This window comes from Zalophus californianus, chromosome X, assembly GCF_009762305.2.
Source record: "Zalophus californianus isolate mZalCal1 chromosome X, mZalCal1.pri.v2, whole genome shotgun sequence".
NCBI lineage: Eukaryota > Metazoa > Chordata > Mammalia > Carnivora > Otariidae > Zalophus > Zalophus californianus.
Genome location: NC_045612.1, coordinates 45,940,306 through 45,959,365, shown reverse-complemented (window position 1 = coordinate 45,959,365; position 19,060 = coordinate 45,940,306). Strand labels below are relative to the sequence as shown.

The following is a 19,060-nucleotide window of genomic DNA, read 5'->3' as shown; positions in this document are numbered from 1 at the left end:
TAGCAAGGATTTGAAGAAATTGGAATACTTACACATCATTGGTGGCAATGTAAAATGGTGCAGCCACTATAGAATACTGTATGGAGGTTCCTAAAACATACACACATGAATAAATACATAGATACATACATACATACATAAATATATATATATATATATATATATATATATATATATATATATATATATACTACCATATCATCTAGCAATTCCACATCTGGTTATACATCCAAAAAAATTGAAATCAAGATCTCAAAAGGATTTCTGTTCTCTTATTTATTGCAGCATTATTCACAATATCCAAGATATTGGATCCAAATGTCCATTGACAAATGGATAATAAAGAAAATATGATATACCTAGAATTGAATATTATTAAGCCTTAAAAGAGAAGGAAATCCTGCCATTTGTGACAACATGGGTGAACCTGTAGGACATTGTGCTAAGTGAAATAAGGCAGTCACAGAAGGACAAATACCACATGATTCCACATCATGACTGTGATAGATTCCACATGTATGTGATATCTAAAATTGTCAAACTCATAGATGCAGAGAATAGAGTGGTGGTTGCCAGGGGTTGGGGGGAGGGAGAAATGGGGAGTTGTTGATGTATAAAGCTTCAATTGTGCAAGATGAATATGTCCTAGAGAATGGTACAACATAATGCCTATAATTAACGATACAGTATCATAATTTAGTTAATCTTAAAATTTAGTTAAGAAGGTGCATCTTGGGGGCGCCTGGGTGGCTCAGTTGGTTAAGCGACTGCCTTCGGCTCAGGTCATGATCCTGGAGTCCCGGGATCGAGTCCCACATCAGGCTCCCTGCTCGGCAGGGAGTCTGCTTCTCCCTCTGACCCTCTTCCCTCTCGTGCTCTCTATCTCTCATTCTCTCTCTCTCAAATAAATAAATAAAATCTTTAAAAAAAAAAAAAAAGAAGGTGCATCTTGTGTTATGTATACTTATAATACATTATAATTATAATGTATTATAGAATTATAATTCTTAAGAAGGTGGATCTTGTGTTATGTATTCTTATAACTACAATAACAACAACAACAACAGGGCACAAGTAAACTTTTGGAGGAAATAAATATGTTATTACTTTGTGATGATGGTTTCACGAGTGTATGCATTCAAACTAACCAAATTGTGTATATTAAATATATGCAGTTTTTAATGTCAGTTATATCTCAATAAAAGTGTTTTAAAAAGTTATCATTACACTTAAAGTCATCAAATTTTCTCCTATATTCTAGGAGTTTTATAGTTTTCCTTTTCATATTTAGCTCTGTGATCATTTCGAATTAATTTTGGAAGGGTGTGAGGTCTGTGTCTAAATTCAGTTTCTTGCATGTGCATGTTCATTTCTTCCAGCACCATCTGTTGGAAAGACTATCTTTGCTCCATCATATGCCTTTGCCCCTTTGTCAAAGATTGACTCTATGTCTATACATTTCTGGACTTTTTATTCTGTTCCATTGATCTATTTGTCCAATCTTTTGTCAATATCACACCATCTTGATTACTGTAACTTTATAATAAGTCTTGAAGTCAGGTAATATCAGTCCTCTGACTCTGTTCTTCTCCTTCAATATTGAGTTAGCTATTTTGGGTCTTTTGCCTCTTCATAACACTTTAGTCTCAGCTTGTCAATATCCATAAAATAACTTGCTGGGATTTTGATTGGGATTGCATTGAATCTATAGACCCGGTTGGGAAGGACTGACACCTTGAGTCTTCCTATCCATGAACATGGAATATCTCTCCATTTATTTAGTTCTTCTGAGATTTCATTCATCAGAGTTTTGTAGTTTTCCTCATATAGATCTTGTATATACTTGTTAGATTTATACCTATGTACGTCCTTTTTTGGAGTGGTAATATAAAAGATATTGTTGTTTTTAATTTCAAGCTTCACTTGCTCATTGCTGGTATATAGGAAAGCAATTGACTTTTGTATATTAACCCTATCCTCAAACCTTGCTAGTATCACCTATTACTTCCAAGATTGTTTTTTGTCTATTCTTTCAGGTTTTCTATATAGACAATCATATCACCTGCAAATAAAGGCAATTATATTTCTTCTTCCCAATTTGTATTCCTTTTATATTCTTTCATGGTCTTAATGCATCAACTGGGAATTCCAGTACAATGTTGAAAAGGAGTGGTGAGAAGGGACATCCTTGGCTTTTTCCTGATCTTAATGGTAAATCTTCTAAGTTTTTCACTATTAAGTATGATGTTAGCTATAGGGTTTTTGTAGGTGTTCTTTATCAAGTCAAGGAAGTTTTACTGTATTCCTGGTCGGCTGAGACAACTTTATTCTTCTGCATGTGGATATCTAGTTGTCCCGGCTTGTGAACAGACAGTATTTTAAATAAATGGTGATTGAATTCCAGTCAATCGAATGTGAGTGGAAATGTTGTAAGCATTTCTTGACCAAGGATTTTGAGAAGTGTGTGGACTACCTCTACTCTTTTTCTCCCCCCATTTTTGCTGTCTGGAAGCAGACATTGATGATGCCCTGTCATAGTGAGGCAATAAATGATGGTTAGGTAATGAGAAACATACAAAATGTACCATGGACTTATATATTTTTTTTTCTATTTTAAAAAGTAATTTGACATTCAGTTAACTGTTGGTATTTGCTGACATTGTGGAAATTCAGGATTTCTTATCCCTTCGAAGTTAATAACCTAACCTTACCAGCCCTTTAATTCTAGAAATCCTCAAGGGGTATTTTCTATGTCCTGAATTTTGATGCTTTTTACATGATTTTTCCAGGTGTTGTTGCCACATTAAGCTTTACTGTCACAAACACTTAAGTCCCTCCAATGCTCCCTCTAATTTTCTCATCTCAGAGTCTTCATGATGCCAGAGCTGAGTACTACTCTAAACTTTAAATCCATGTTGTAGAGGAATATATTTTCCCCTCTTTATGTTACACTTTATAAATGGGATCTGCACACCAGAGTGTTACAGAATGGATCTGCAACAATTTTTCTGGGATAACCTGCTTTTTGTTGTTGTTGTTGTTGTTTTTGTTTTGTTTTGTTTTACCTGCCTTTGTTGTAACAGACATATAGTTGAGGGTGTCTGCTAGACCGGGCAAAAATAGAAGTTCTAATCCCAGTGTGGCCATTAAAATAGCTATACTCCCCTAATGACAAGACATTGTTTCTGGACTGAGGTCATTGTGCCTGGCTCTGTTTTCCCTCAAGATAAATTCTCTTAAGGCAGAACCCACTCCAAATGTGACCTGAAAATATTCTTGGGTCGGGCCTCCCCACAGGTTTTCTAGATGTGCCTTGTCTCAAGTAGTGGACACAGGCTGAGATCTTTCCCTGAGGCTCGTAAGCCTCTTGAGCCAATTTCATCAGATACTTCACAAGAATCCAACCCAGCTTGCTTGGTCCTAATGCAAGGGACTTGAGTTCCTGTGTAAAGCTCCTGAAACTCAGGGATAGGAGAATGGATAAATTCTAAGAATGCACAGATTTTGGTTCAATCTTAGACAAAAAGGAGATCCCAGAAGGAATGTTTCCCTGAGGCACATGAAGGACAGAAGAAAGGCAAATTAACTTAAATGGGCAAAAAGCAGGTCCATAATTCCGATGATTGAGAGAGACAAGAGGAAATCATTTGACCTGCACAAGTAAGGGATATGCTAGTTAGAAAGTTCACATGTGTGTATATGGAAGGTGGGGGTGGGACTGGGGGCACAGCTTCTTCTGTATCCCTGGCTTAATGCTTGGAGGATTATTTTGTTCTAAAGTTGTTCCATAGGACCCAAGCATATGGTGGGGGGTGGGAGGGAGAACAGACCTAGGACTCTTCCCTTATTAGGCTCTGAGGATGGGGAGCCTAGGGTTCCACAAGTACACTCCTTATGGCTAATTTAAGGCATGAGAGTAGGAATTAGGGCTGGGACGGAAAAAGTAGGATGAGTCAAGGGCTCAGTAGGGCATTTTTGAAAGGTAACTTCATGGATGGGAGTGGCCAAGTTCCTTATCTGGTTGTTTTGCTAGTAGGTGGGTCATACACCGACTCACGTGTCTATTCAAGATGGATGTCTTTTTTTTTTAAGTTTTTATTTTAATTCCAGTTAGTTAACATGCAGTGTTATATTAGTTTCAGGTGTACAATTTAGTGAATCAAGAATTCCATACACCACCCAGTGCTCATCACAAGTGCACTCCTTAATCCCCATCACCTATCTAACCCATCTTCCTACCCACTTCTCTGGTAACCATCAGTTTTTTCTCTATAATTAAGAGTCTGTTTCTTGGTTTGTCTCTCTTTATTTCCTTTGCTCATTTGTTTTGTTTCTAAAATTACATCTATGAGTGAAATCATATGGTATTTCTCTGATTGAGTTATTTTGCTTAACATTATACTCTCTATCTCCATCCGTGTCATTGCAAATGGCAAGATTTCAATCTTTTTATGGCTGAATAATATTACATTGTATATATACCACATTTTCTCTATCCATTCATCAACCGATGGATACTTGGGCTGCTTCCATATTTTGGTTATTGTAAATAATGCTGCTATAAACATAGGGGTGCATGTACCCCTACAAATCGGTGTTTTTGTATTCTTTGGGTAAATAGCCAGTAGTGAGACTGCTGGATTGTAGAGTAGTTCTATTTTTAACTTTTTGAGGAACTTCCATACTTTTTTCCACAGTGGCTGAACCAGTTTGCAATTCCTGCCAACAATACTGAGGGTTCCTTTTTCTTCACATCCTCACCAAATGATGTTGTTTCTTCTGTTGTTGATTTTAGCCATTTTGACAGGTGTGAGGTGAAATCGCATTGTAGTTTTCATTTACATTTCCCTGATGATGAGTGATGTTGAGCGTTTTTCATGTGTCTGTTGGCCATCTGGATGTCTTTTTGGGAAAATGTCTGTTATGATGAGCACACTATGAAGGTGCACACAATTTGTGTCTTTCCACAATGTCAGTTTTATTCAATCATAAGATAAAATTAATCACAATTATAAAGCAGGTTCCAGATTCCAAACTCAGTAACATTTCACCATGTGATTAAATTTAGCTTCTTAAGTAGCACACAGAGCAGAACATAAGACAAACCACACAACAAACAAGATAACAGAAGGGTGTAGGAAGTTAATGAACCAAACACGAAGTCAGTCTGTGGGTGTGCAGTTGAGATAAGGTCTTGGTCCAGTCCAGGTCAGCTCTTGGCACTAACTGCTTATTATGTTCAAGCAGTGAAGGAACTCAGTTCTGTTCAGAGATCATTTGGGCAGAGACTTTGGTGGCAATTGCCTTTTTTAAGTGGTCAGACATAGAGGGGTCATGTCTGAGGAGTCTGACATTTTGCTGCAAAAATCCTCCCTTTTTTAAAGGAATTTAATTGGTCTTGGGCCCCTGCAGACCTCCTCTGGTTCTATTTGTTATCAGTTCTGGGGTGTCAGCTGATGCTGATCCCAGCAATATCTTGTGGCTGCAGTATCTTTAACTATGTGCATCATTGCTTGACACAGGCCCTTGCTTGACACAGACTCCTGCTTAACATGAGAGACTCCATTTTGCTCTCTACATCTGTTCATGTCTTCTGCCCATTTTTAATTGATTTTTTGTTTTTTAGATGTTGAGTGGTATCAGTTCTTTATCTATTTTGGATACCAACCCATTATTGGATATGTCATTTGCAAATGTCTTCTCCCATTCTGTTTTGTTGATTGTTTCCTTTGCTGTGCAGAACCTTTTATGTTGATGTAGTCCCAATAGTTTATTTTTGCTTTTGTTTCCCTTGCCTTAGGAGACCTAGCTAGAAAAAACTTGTTATGGCCGATGTCAGAGAAGTTACTACCTGTGTTCCCTTCTAGGATTTTTATGGTTTCAGGTCTCATATTTAGGTCTTTAATCCATTTCGGACTTATTTTTATATATGATAAGGAAGTGATCCAGTTTCTATCTTTTGCATGTTGCTGTCCAGTTTTCCCAACACCATTTTTTGAAAACACTATCTTTTTCCCACTGGATAATCTTGCCTCCTTTGTTGAAGATTAATTGACCATATAGTTATGGGTTTATTTCTGGACTCTCTATTCTGTTCTGTTGCTCTCTGTGTCTATTTGTGTGCCAGTACCATACTGTTTTGACTACTATAGCTTTGTAATATAACTTGAAGTCCAGAATTATGAGGCCTCCAGCTTTGCTTTTCCTTTTCAAGGTTGCTTTGGATATTTGGGGTCTTTCATGGCTACATACAAATTTTAGAATTGTTTGTTCTAGTTCTGTGAAGATTACTGTTGTATTTTGGTAAGGATTGCATCAAATGTGTAGATTGCTTTGGGTAGTATAGACATTTTAACAATATTTGTTCTTCCAATCCATGAGCATGGAATTTCTTTCCATTTCCTCATGTTGTCTTCAACTTCTTTCATCAGTGTTTTATAGTTTTCAGAGTACAAGTCTTTCACATCTTTGGTTAGGTTTATTCCTGGGTATCTTATTATTTTGGTGCAATTGTAAATGGGATTGTTTTTGCAATTTCTCTTTCTGCTGCTTCATTATTGCTGTATAGTAATGCAAGATTTCCATACATTGATTTTGTATCCTTTGACTTTACTGAATTTCTTTATCAGTTCTAACCATTCTTACTGGACTCCTTAGAGTTTTCTATATATAGTATAATGGATGTCTTTTGAAGTGGATGTCTTGGCAATCAAAAGTTCAATGGCAAGTACTTACACTACAGAAATTTAGATTTCAGAGGCTAGTCCATGTTATACAGGTGCTAGTGGTGACACTGGGGAGTGAAACTATGGCTGTTGTAATCAGACCAGAATCCATTTGAGAAGGAAGTAAATAGACTATTACTTAGCAGCCACAAAGACATAGGTCAGCATCCTGTTTCAATCCTTTATATGCTCTCTGATATTAAAGATGACATTTAAGTAATCTGATATATACACATAAAATGCTAACATGCAGAGCTTAAAAGAGGACTTTTCTCAGTTTAATAACTATTTAACAGCCATACGGCCTGTTCAGTAAATGAAATGAGAACAAATTGTCCAACAAAATTTCAAGGTTTCATAGTGTACTCTCTCAGCTTGTGGTAGGTTCACTCCCCTGTCAATAAATATCTTGAATTCAATACTGGATCACCTTGAGAATTACCAGACAACATTATGCTGGTATGACCATAAAATTCTAGGATAAGAAATTGCATAAGATAGAAACTACAAGTAAATGTAGCTTCGACAAGAACAGAGATTTCTTTCATTTGTGTTTCTACCATATCTCCAGTGCCTAGGATAAAGAAGGTATTCATGTGTATTTCTTGAATGAATGAAAGGCACCAGAGACTTTAAGAAAGTGAAAGAACAGTTCAGGGAGGCAAGGAGATTCACACACACCCACAGATCCCAGCAGAGCTCAGACTCCCTTCTTCAAGCCTGGCATTCACCCAAGATAGTATGCTGTGGAATAAAGAAAAAAATGATCCACAGTTCAGCTAAAGTCATTTAAACAGCACAGTAAAAGCAGCCCTCCTCTGATAATTGACATCCATTGTCAGTCCAGATACTGTATAGAATCATCTCCAGATGGTTTTTTATCACCTAAATATTGCATAGTTACAACAAATGTTTAAAAACAAATAAAAGCTGAAATGAAAATATATGAAAATTCATGGTAAAATTATAGTTCCCTTTTCATCCTCAAAAGCGTCAGTGATTTTCAGCAAGTGGGGACTTTGTCCAAGATGAACCTCAGAGGCCATTGCAAAAGTCTCTTTTCTTTAGAAAACAAAGACAGGGGATTGCTGGAGAAGGTGGTTATAGGGGTAAGAGATGAGCCCCCGGAATTGATCTTCCCAGGGGTTGAAGGCCAAGTAAAGTAAGTCAAGGGGGATGGACTTTCAAGTCAAGATGGTGAGTAAATTTAGTTCCTACTGCTGCTGTAACACATTACCACATTCTTGGCGACTCAAAATAACACAAATGTATTAGCTTACAGCCTTGATGTTGGGAATACAAAAAGGACCTCCCTGGTCTGAAATGAAGGTGATGGTCAGGCTTCATTTCTCTGAGGGATCCTAGGGAGAATCTGCTTTTCTTGCCTCTTCCAGCTTCTGGAAGCTGCCTGCATTCCTTGGGCCCTGGCTTTGTTTCATCTTCAAAGCCAGCAATGGCCTATCCAGTCTTTCTCATGCTACTGTGATGTGACACTGACTCTTCTGCCTACTTCTTCCACATCTGAAGTACTTTTGTAATTACATTGGCCAGGAAGAGACCCAGCATATTTTTATTTTAAATTCAGCTGATGAGCAATCTCACTTCGATCAGCCATCTTACTTCTCCTTTGCCCTGTAACATCACATATTTACAGGTTCTGGAGAATAGGATGTGGACATCATTGAGGGACCTTTATTCAGCCTATCACAGTGAAAGTGCCATTTAATTGGGTTTAAAATGGGCACCAGCAGGTTGGTGCTCAACCACGTGCTTAAACACGTTGCTCTGTTTGCCCCGTGGAGCACAGAAAGGAAGGGCTCGAGACTAGAGGAAGGATGTAGGGGTAAAGGAATCAGAGGATTCAAAAACCACCAGGTGCTGACTTGGGAAGTAGGTACATGATGGGGCCTTCCTCCAAAGAATGGCTGGGGAAACTAGACAGGTGTGTATGGCAAGTGGCTGAGATCCAAGCTGGTTCTACTCCCTGCCACGTTTCCACACGGCCGAGGATCATGAGAGCTTGGATGTGACTGCAAGAGAAAACTTGATAGGTCAGTTGAAGAAGAGCCAGGACAAGCCCGACCCCTGGCCATGGGGGCAACAGACAGGAAATATCCTAGGACCCAGTGCGGGTCGTGCCTGGCGAAAAAAGGCCCTCTTTGGGCAACTGTGGGGACTGCGAAATGGCAAAAGCATGTTGCCAGTTTGAGTGGGGGGAAAACAGCAGTGTGGCAGAAAGAATGGAGGCAGAGCAGTGGTTGGTTTTCTCGGGGTAGAGGTGTAGATCTGCCTTCCTTTAGAAAAGGCGCAGTGGTGAGGCCTCGTGGGGGCCCCCCTCCCATCTTCCTCCCTTCAGTGGCCTCGCGAAGCAGTGAAGGAAGAACGTGGGACAGCCACCCACCCCAGAACCTCCGGGGCAGTCTGGCCCTAGGTCGCCTTTCGCCTCGCAGCCTGCTGTCCTGACAGGCCCTGGCCCACCGGCCTCCAGTTAGGATGGTGGACAGAATGGGGGAGAGGGAAGTGGACAGACACTGAGCAGTCTGGGGGCTCTCACACACCGAGGGGCGGCTGATATCCATCCGCTGCTGCGGGCAGCGCACCTTCCCCGCCCCGCCGCCCCCGACCCCTGGATCCTAGCCCCCACCGCCAACCCTCCCCGGGTCCCATAGATTGCAGGGCCAGCAATGAGGGGGTGGTCGCCGCGGAGGTCTGCAGAGGCGCGCTGCTGTGAGCCCGCCCCTTAGGCTGGGGCTCCTCCCGGCCCCGCCCCCTTTGGGTCGGAACTAGGGTGGGCCGGGGAGGGGGCGTCGAGCCCATTCGTGTCGTATCCTTCCGCCCCCCTTCCCGACACCCTCGCCGCGAGCGTTTCGTGCCGCATCCTGCGCAGCCCCTGCCCAGTTTGGTGCAGCGGCGCGGGGGGCGGGACGCCTCTTTGCGATTCTGGCCGCACGCAAGGCGGTGGGAGTCCGAGTGAGGAGCTCCGAGAGGAGGGGGGAGGCCAACGACCTGCACCTTGAGCCTGTGAAGGCAAGTGGGGGTGTCGTGGGGGGAGGCGGGGGGACCCCCCCACTGTCTCCCGGCTTCCAGCCTTCCCGGACCCCAGACCCTGGCAGCCTGGCCAGGAGGAGGCGACCTCCCTGAGAGAGGTGCGCAGCGCCGCGGGACCCCTGGCGAGGAGAGGCGGCGACTGGCGCGGGCCGGGGGCTGGCCGGAGAGGCTCCCTCGGATCCTCTGGAGGCGAACTGCTCCCGCCACTCCGCGGCCAGCTTTCCAGGCGCCCGCGACCCGCCGTCGACGGTGCCTGTGCGGGGAGAGAGCTGTGGGGGGAGGCTGCTGCGGAAGAAATGGCGGAGCCGGAGCTGGGGTGGGGGGCGCCCAGGGAGGCCGCCGGGGCGGGGGGGCGGGATGGCGTCCGAGCTCTGTGCGCACCTGGCGGGAGCGGGTGGCCGGTGGCGTCGGCTACTCCGGGCCCTGATTCTGGAAAGGGGCCTGTTGGGTCCCGGGCCCTGGGCGCTGTCCTTTCCCACAGGTATCTGGTTGAAGCCAAAGTCTTCTCTCTGCGCAGTAGGTCTGGCGGTTTCCTCCCGCAGGGTGCATCTGTAGAGGAGAGGCTTGAGAAAAAGGAGGAGCAGGACAATGGCCTGGATTTCTGGAGGTGTGTGGGGCTAGGGGGGGATGGGCAGCAGCCATTGAGTGGAAAGCTGAATTGGGGTGGGGTGACCGGGACCAGGACAGGTCAGGCGTCCAGGAATACCTTCTAAAATCCCCCTTTGTATTAGCTTTTGAAGCACTTCCCTTGCCTTCCTCACCACTGAAAATTCGTGGTAGGAAAAGATGGGCTAGGAGGTGAGGGTGAGACACAAGTCATAATTACAAGGGCCACTGCACATACTGTTTTCTGGAATGTGCTGTGTATTTTCCCCCATTTCTGTAGTACAGCACAAAGGAGTGTGAACACCTAGTGGTGAATCCTTTTAATTGGAGAAGGGAATAATGGGAAGAGTTGTTATCCAGAACCGTGAAACAGAGGGCCTAAATTGAATGAGAATATTCTATCAACAGGACCCTAAATGTTAGAAGATAATATGGATACTCTTCTCTTTGGTGTTGGTCAGTCCACCAAGCACTCAGTTGCTACCATTATTTCCTGAATGTTTTGCCTTTGTGTCTGTCCATAGACCTGCTTTAAGGCTGCTCACTTCTGTAAAGGAGAGAGGAGGAGACTGGTTCAAATCTCTGGAGGTTGGTGTGAAGGTGGGTAAATCAGGGGAGTACTATAGAGTAAGGTCATGGCAAGTGTCTTTGATGCTCGTGGGTCTGGGACCTCCTCCACCTCTCCTGCTTGCTGCCAGATTTGCACACTGCCACAGCATCCCTTGTCCATTTCCTGCAGGAGATACTAGGAATATTGGGGTAGGTGTGGATTGGCTCTGAAGGGAAGGAGAAGACCTGAGAGCAGGAACAAGGAGACAGGAAACAGACAAACGGAATTCTTATGGTAAGAGAGATATTTGCATCAGAGGTCAGCGCACCCTCTTAATCTATCTAGCAGTCAGGCTCCATTCTCTCCTTTATTTTTACTTATTCCTAGGACAGCCTCCAGGCTGCTTTAGGGTTTGACAACACTGGAATCAAGGAAAGGAGGGGAAAATCACACCACATCTGTATAGATTGGTATGAGAGTGGGTACAACTTTGGATGGGGAAGTGGAAATCAACACTGGCCCAAGAGTGATTATGGTACTCTGGGGCTCCTAAACCTCTCCCATTGCCAACACTTACCAGTTTCATACCTGTTTTGTATCAGGCAAAGTAACGTGGCAAATTCTGGGGTAAAACATGGGTGAAATGAGGGTGACAGAAGACTTTCTAACTAGTCCAACTGTCCCAGTAAACATTCAAAGTCCAGTCTCTGTGTGAATCTCTGCATGGAGCAACACAATTAGAAGAGATTCAAAGCCCCATGTCATTCTCTTTCCTTAGATCCACCTCCATTGGCAGCTCTGGTGGTGTTGGAATTGCTGCTGACCACCACCCTCAACAGGTCTGCACCCACCCAGGAACATCCATCGTCCCCCAGCTTGGTTGGGCCTCTTCTGCACTTTGTGATACTGACCGAGGCTAGGCTTCGGAAGGAGCTTGATTGACTGATGGACTAGTGATTGACTCTTAACATTTGTTTCCAGCTCTACCACCTGAATCACTGAAAGATAAAAGTGTGAAGATACAAAACTGAGAGATCTGTGGTAGAGGCTGAGACTGGGGTGGGGTTACTTAACTGGGCTTCCTCTGTAACTTGTACCATGACTGGGGCTGAGATTGAACCTGCTGCCCAGGCAAAGCCTGAGAAGAAGGCTGGAGAAGAGGTTGGGGGTGGGGCTGAAAGAGAGAATGAAATCCTGTTGGTGGTCAGACCCAAGGTTAGGACCCAGGCACAGGTAATGCCTGGGGCAAGGCCTAAATCTGATGCCATGGTAGTAGGTGGTACAAGGCCCAAAGCTGAACCCATGGCAGTAGGTGTGGTGCATCCTAAGAATGAGGCCAAAGCAATTCCTGGGTCAAGGCCCACAGATAAAGCCCATTCATGGGCCCAGACAGAGTTTGATGATAAAACAATGTTGAAGACAGAGGGAGTGTCCCAGACCAATACCATAGCCTGGCCACTGGTTAGTACTGAGTCTGGGTCAGCTGCTAAATCTAAGATCTTATCTATGGATAGGGAACTGATCAGTCAGGACACTGAGGCCTTTTCTGGCACCAGGGTCAAATTCCAATCAGGAAAACAGCCTTTGTTTGGGTCAGAGGAGAAGACCAATGTGGGGTCCTGGTGGTGCCCCAGGCCTACGTCCAAACAAGAGATCCCTCAGAAGTGTGATTTCAGATGGGTGGACAGATCCTCTCTGAGTTCCTGGTTCTGGAGTGGAGAAGAGGTCAGTACAAAGTTTCATCCTAGAGGCAGGGTAAAGGCCAGTGCCAGATCCAGGCACATAGCCAGAGAAGAGGCCATGTCTAGGCCCAACATCAATCGGGAGTTTTACATTTTGTCTAGTTCTGGCTCTGAGGATGAATCTATTAAGACATCCTGGCTCTGGGCCAGAGAAAAGACTAATATCTGGTCCAGGCCCAAGGAAGAGACCAATAACAGGTCCAGGTTTAGGTCCAAGAAAGAAGTTTCTGAGTCTAGTTCTGGATCTGAATGTGAAGGCAATGTGAAGTCCTGGTTCTGGGCTAGAGAGGAGGCCAAATCCAGGTCCAAACCCAGAGCCAGGAAGGGGGCCAATGTCAGTGCCAGGCACAGGGCCAAGCAAGAAGCTTCCATTGATTTTGTGTCTGCATCTATAGATGTAGTCAAAAAAGAGTCCTGGTTCTGGCCTGGAGAAAAGGCTAATCACTTGCCAAGGCCCAAGTCCAAGAAAGAGGCCAGGACCAGAATAATGGCAAAGGAAAAAGTGAAAACTAAGACCAGAGTCAGGGCCAAGCAAGGAGCCAAGTCCGAGGAGGAGTTTCTCATTGGGAACTGGTTCTGGGCTACAGAAGAGTCCAGTGTAGTTGGTGGGGCCAGTGTCAAGTACAGTTCTCAAGTGGAGGATGAGTCCATTGTTGGCAGTTGGTTCTGGACTGAAGAAGAAGCCAGTATGAGGACTGATGCCAGCAGTAAATCCAGACCAAGGACTGAGGAAGAGTCTATTGGTAATTCCGTGCTTGGGTCTGGGGAAAAGACCAGTATGGAAACTGGGGCTGAAGCTACCTCTAAATCTATGGTAGCATATGATAAAGAAAAGGTCATTGCTGGTTCCTGCTTCTGGGCTAGTGAAGAAACCAGCCTAGAGGCTGAGGAAGAGACCATTTTTGGGCCCTGGTTTTGGGTCAGTGATGAGGCCAGTGCAGAAGCTGATGTTAGAGCCAGCTGTGCATCGAGGCCAAGGTCTGAGGAAGAAGAGGTCATTGGTCCCTGGTTCTGGGATAGAAAAGAGGTCAATACAGAGGATGAGTTTGGAGAAGACACCAGTCCAGAAGATGAAGAAGAGACAATATTCGGGTCCTGGTTTTGGGCTGGAAACCAGGCCCAGAATGATTCTGGGGTTAAAGTCAGCTGTGACACCATGCCAGGAGCTGAGGAAGAGCCCATTTTTGGGTCATGGTTCTGGGATGGAGTAGAAGCTTGTGTGGGGACTGAGGTCAGCAACAAGTCTAGCCTGAAGGACAAGGAAGAGGTTATTCTATCATCTTGGTTTGGGACCGCAGAAGAAATCAGTATGAAGTATGGAGCTGGTGCCAGATGCAAATTTATGACAGGGGATGATGAGATCAATAATGATTCTTGCTTCTGGGATGAAGACAATCCCTGCATGTATACTGCCAATGGAGGCAGCTGGAAGTCTAGGCCAGAGGAGGAACAGGACACTGTTGAGTCGTCATTCTGGTCCAGAAAGTACGCAAGCCCAGAGACCATTATAGGGCCCTGGTTATGGGCTACAGAAGAGGTCAGTATAGATGATGGGACTGGAGAAGAGGCCAAGCCGCTGGTGGAGGAGGAGACCATGATCACATCCTGGTTCTGGAAAGATGAAACCATTAAGGAGGCTACAGACAGAGAGGAATCCAGGCCAGATACTGAGGAAGAGGACATTCTTGGTTCTTGGTTCTGGACTGGAGAAGAGGACAGGCTCAAGACAGCAGCTGAGGCTAGAGAAGAGGACAGGCTGGCAGCCGAGGAGGAAGCTATTGTTGGGGCTTGGTTCTGGGCCAGGGAAGAGATCATTAGGAAGGAGGCTGGCTTTTACAACAAATCCAGTCCAGAGGCTGAAGAGGAGGAAGCCACTGTTGGGTCTTGGTTCTGGGCAGAAGAAGAGGCCAGCTTGGAGGCAGCAGCCAGTTTCGAGTCCATGCCAGTGACTGAGGAAGAGGAAATCATTGTTGGGTCCTGGTTTTGGGCTGAAGAAGAATACAGCATAGAGACTGGGCCTCAGGCAGTAGAAGAGAGCAGATCAAGCACAGAAGAAGAAGTCATTTTTGGATCCTGGTTCTGTGCTGCAAAAGAAGTCAGTGTAGAAGCAGAGAAAAGCTGTGCATCCAAGCCAGAGGATGATGAAGAGATCATTGTTGAGCCCTGGTTCTGGTCTGGGGAGAAGGAAATGAATGAGACTGGAACTGTTGTTACCTGTGAGTCCAGGCCAGAAAGTGAGGAAGGGACAGTTGTTGGGCCCTGGTTTGGTGCTAAAGATGAGGCCAATAACAGGACTGGGTATGGGACCAACTGTGAGACCAGGACAGTAGCTGAGGAGGATGAGGCCATAGTGGGGTCCTGGTTCTGGGCAGGAGATGAGGCCCATTTTGAATCCAGTCCTAGGCCTGTGTTCAGGGCCATTCGTGGGTCTGAGTGTTCATTTGAGCAGGAGCCTGATGCCTCACGCAGGCCCCAGAGCTGGGAAGAGGTCACTATTCAATTCAAGCCTGGTCCGTGGGGTAGGGTTGGCTTCCCATCTCCAATCCCCTTTAGATTTCCAAAAGAGGCAGCATCTCTGTTCTCTGAAATGTTTGGAGGAAAGCCCAAGCACATGGACCTTAACTCAGAAGGGGAAGAGCAGGAATCTTTGTTTCAGCCTGATCAGCCTGAACCTGAGTTCCCATTTCAGTATGATCCATCCTACAGGTCAGTCAGGGAAATTCGGGAGCATCTTAGAACCCGAGAGAGTGCAGAGCCTGAGAGTTGGTCCTGCAGCTGCATACAATGTGAGCTTAAAATTGGTTCTGAAGAGTTTGAAGAACTCCTTTTATTAATGGACAAAATCCGAGATCCTTTTATTCATGAAATATCTAAAATTGCAATGGGTATGAGAAGTGCTTCTCAATTTACCCGAGATTTCATTCGGGATTCAGGTGTTGTCTCACTTATTGAAACCTTGCTCAATTATCCTTCCTCCCGGGTTAGGACAAGTTTTTTGGAAAATATGATTCTCCTGGCTCCACCTTATCCAAATCTAAACATGATTCAGACATATGTATGTCAAGTGTGTGAAGAAACCCTTGCTTACAGCTTAGATTCCCCTGAACAGCTATCTGGAATAAGGATGGTTAGACATCTCACTACAACTACTGACTACCACACACTGGTTGCCAAGTATATGTCTGGATTTCTCTCCTTGTTAGCCATGGGCAATACCAAAACAAGGTTTCATGTTCTGAAAATGCTAATGAATTTGTCTGAAAATCCTGTCATGACAAAAGAACTACTCAGTGCTGAAGCAGTGTCAGAATTTATGAGCCTTTTTAGCAGGAAAGAGACAAATGACAATATTCAAGTTGTTCTAGCAATTTTTGAGAATATTGGTAACAATATAAAAAAGGAGTCAGTGTTGTTCACTGATGATGATTTCAGTCTTGAGTCACTTATTTCTGCATTCCATGAAGTTGAGGAATTTGCTAAGGAACTGCAAGGCAAAACAGATGGTCAAAAGGACCCTGAGGCAGACCGAGAAAATTAGTATGATTAATAACTTGCCTTTGTCCTTATGTTCCTAAGTTAACAATTCCTTAAATAATGTTTTGAATTACATAGTTGATTCTGTGTTGTAATGTGTATCTTTATTGCCAACACTGACTTTGCCCAACTGTGTATGAGCTGATTCTTCTGATGCCAAATGAATATTAGAACTGAAAGCACATTTGTTGATATTTGTGTTTTTGTCCAGATTGTGAAACTTAGTATTTAAGTTAAAGTGAACTGAACCATCAAAAGTAAGCCAGCTACCCTTCTGATTGTTGTTCTAGTGTACTGAGGTCTATTTGAGTCTTGTTTGTGTTTTCAATAAAGTTGTGTTAAAGTTGTCAGAAGTCACCCTTCTCCTTGAACTTAAAATATAGATGCAAAGATAACACAGGAACGCATGCAGGTAATTAATGCATAAATAATATGCTCCTTGAAAAAGCTTATTCTAATAACTTTAAATGCAAGGGTTACCATGGGCTGCTACTCAGGGCATGCCTCAGAGAAAAAGGACCCAATTAAGTGGGGCTCTGGAATATTTGAAAAAGTTTGGGTGGTGTGAAGAAAAGCATGGAGTTGGAAAAGGTGTTTTCCATGGGAGTGAGTTATCCAGTCAGCCTGGAGTGGTTAAGGGATATAGAGGATGAGGTAAGTTTTGAAGAGCTGAGAAGTTGCATTTTGCAGCTCAAAGTATAGGTGTTTCTTTGATACTGCCTAAATGTTAAAAGATTAAGACGGGAAAGTAGACAAAATTAACTGAGGAAAACTATTTCTTCAGGGTGGTGCCCATGGAAAGTGTTACGGTAACACCATACAGCCACTAAAAGTGATGATGTATAGATTTTTAAATTGAATAAGAAAGGCTCTGGTGGTTTATTTGGTGAAATAGAAAAGACTGGTATCATACATGGAAAGTATAACTCCATTATAAAAATAAATGTGTGTGAGTGGACCAAATTTATGCAAGCTTATATTTGATTATGGAAAAATCTGTAATGATATAAAACATACCAAGGGAATAGATAATTGTAAGAGACTACAATTTTAAAAAAAAAACTAGCTTGCCAAATAAAAATACATAAGTTAAAGGGAATAAATTTTAAAATTTCCAAAAAGTTCCTGAATCATACTACAGATTTTTCGCATTCAAAAAGGTAATATATATTCAGACAGGAGTGAAAGTCAGGCATACAGTTGTTTTGAGTGGGGGGTAGGGGATGAAGGGGAGTGCAGGTTAAGGAAATATACAAAATTTTATTATTTTCAGGAAAATAAACAGACATGGTGACGCTGTCATTTATTTTTTGCTTGTCTGAGAATGCGGTGTTTTGTTCTTTTCCTACCCAATTCTGGTATTCAAGGTTTATGGAAGTAGGGCAAAGTGGCAGTTTTGCCTGCCTTCACAAACCACAAGCATTAACAGGGATCGTCCTGGTAGTGGACACTGGAGTTTGAATGCTTGTTTTGCTCATCAATATTTTTCAAGGTAGACGTGTGTGTGTGTGTGTGTGTGTGTGTGTGTGTGTGTGTGTTATTTTTTTTTATTTTTTTTTAAGATTTTATTTATTTATTTGAGAGCGAGAGAATGAGAGACAGCATGAGAGGGAGGAGAGTCAGAGGGAGAAGCAGACTCCCTGCTGAGCAGGGAGCCCGATGTGGGACTCGATCCCGGGACTCCAGGATCATGACCTGAGCCGAAGGCAGTCGCTTAACCAACTGAGCCACCCAGGCGCCCTGTGTGTGTGTTTTAATATGTCGCCCGAGTATCATACAGAATAATAAAAATCAGTTCGTCTCCAAACTCCTCATCGAGTATTCCTCACCAGCCCCGTGTCCTAACAGAGCAAGGCCCAGGTCTAGCACGAGGGCTGGAAGCTCTGGCTCCATATCCAGCTTTCCTTCAGCTCTATCTTCACCAGGACAGGAGCTTCAGATTCTTCTAGCAAGCGTCTCAACCTCAGGGACAGAAGATTGTACCATCCGTGCGGCAGGGCTGCGGCAGGCAAGCTGACTGCGCGGTCACGTGAGGCTGGTGGTGGCTCACGTGACCACGCTCTCACTTGGGCAAACACAGAGGTGTGCAGCACGGAAAAGGGGCAGGAAGGACGTACACTTGACGAGTGACAGACTGCCGTGGGAGGAGTGGTAGGACGTTGTGGTGGGTGGGTGGGTGGGTGGGTGTCTCTCCATGCTGCACTAACCTGGAAACGAATTTCTTGGGCGATCAGAATTACAGCGTTTGTTGGTAGAGGGCACAGCCCCTCGGCCTGTTGCCAGAGTCTTAGCCGGGGTCAGTCTTTTGCCCAGGAGCTCAAGAGGCAGGAAGTCATCCTGCGGGAGGAAGACGTGAGAGAAGCAGCGGTTGCTGTTGGAGGAGGTGGGTGCGGGGCCGGGAAATGGCATCGGTGGGAGGTGGTGGCTGAGACTAGGTGCGGGTGCAGGGAGTGCCTCGGACTCTCCTGCTCTCTGCTCTCTCCTGCCTTCTGAACACCCCTCCCCCACTCCCAGCCTCCCCGCCCCGCTCTGAGTGATTCTGTTTGTGGGTGTGGGAGGGGGACACACGGAGGGAGTTGGCTTCGGGGGCCCAGAGAGGGGAAACGGTGAAGTGACAATTTCTGCACACCAGTGGCGTTTTTTCTGAAAAGGCAGGGTTGGGAACTGATAGGATCTGTGACCGACATTACCGCTCCCTTCCTCTCACCTAGTTGGCACTCACTCTTTGCTGTCTGTCATTCAAATTCAAGAGTAAGTCACTCTTGTTGCCCCCTCATCCCCCACCCCAACTCGCCCCTTGGGTGGGGGATGAGGGGGCAACAAGAGTGACTTACTCCAAGGCTCCAGTGGCCTGG

The 19,060-nt window shown here is 44.4% G+C and overlaps 2 protein-coding genes across 7 annotated transcripts in view; both read left to right on the top strand.

Annotated features, from left to right (window-relative positions):
* The window catches only part of GPRASP1 (G protein-coupled receptor associated sorting protein 1), a 43,933-nt gene extending 27,549 nt beyond the window's left edge, over positions 1 to 16,384 (top strand). The window contains exons 2-6 of one of the 5 annotated variants that reach the window (XM_027607756.2): positions 10,316 to 10,380; positions 10,904 to 10,979; positions 11,119 to 11,223; positions 11,317 to 11,399; positions 11,708 to 16,384. In XM_027607756.2, coding sequence (XP_027463557.1) covers positions 12,028 to 16,209 — 4,182 coding nt within the window. In that variant the 5' untranslated portion in view covers positions 10,316 to 10,380; positions 10,904 to 10,979; positions 11,119 to 11,223; positions 11,317 to 11,399; positions 11,708 to 12,027 and the 3' untranslated portion in view covers positions 16,210 to 16,384. Of the gene's footprint in view, positions 1 to 10,290; positions 10,381 to 10,903; positions 10,980 to 11,118; positions 11,224 to 11,316; positions 11,400 to 11,707 lie in introns of those variants that run through there. The other 4 variants (XM_027607757.2, XM_027607755.2, XM_027607759.2 and 1 more) reach the window with 4 other exon arrangements.
* Positions 16,385 to 18,375: 1,991 nt separating this feature from the next.
* GPRASP2 (G protein-coupled receptor associated sorting protein 2) overlaps positions 18,376 to 19,060 on the top strand; it is a 77,249-nt gene continuing 76,564 nt past the window's right edge. For both annotated transcript variants that reach the window (XM_035725469.1, XM_035725468.1), the window contains exon 1: positions 18,376 to 18,588. The gene's annotated coding sequence lies outside the window, so the exon portion shown is untranslated. The remainder of the gene's footprint in view (positions 18,589 to 19,060) is intronic.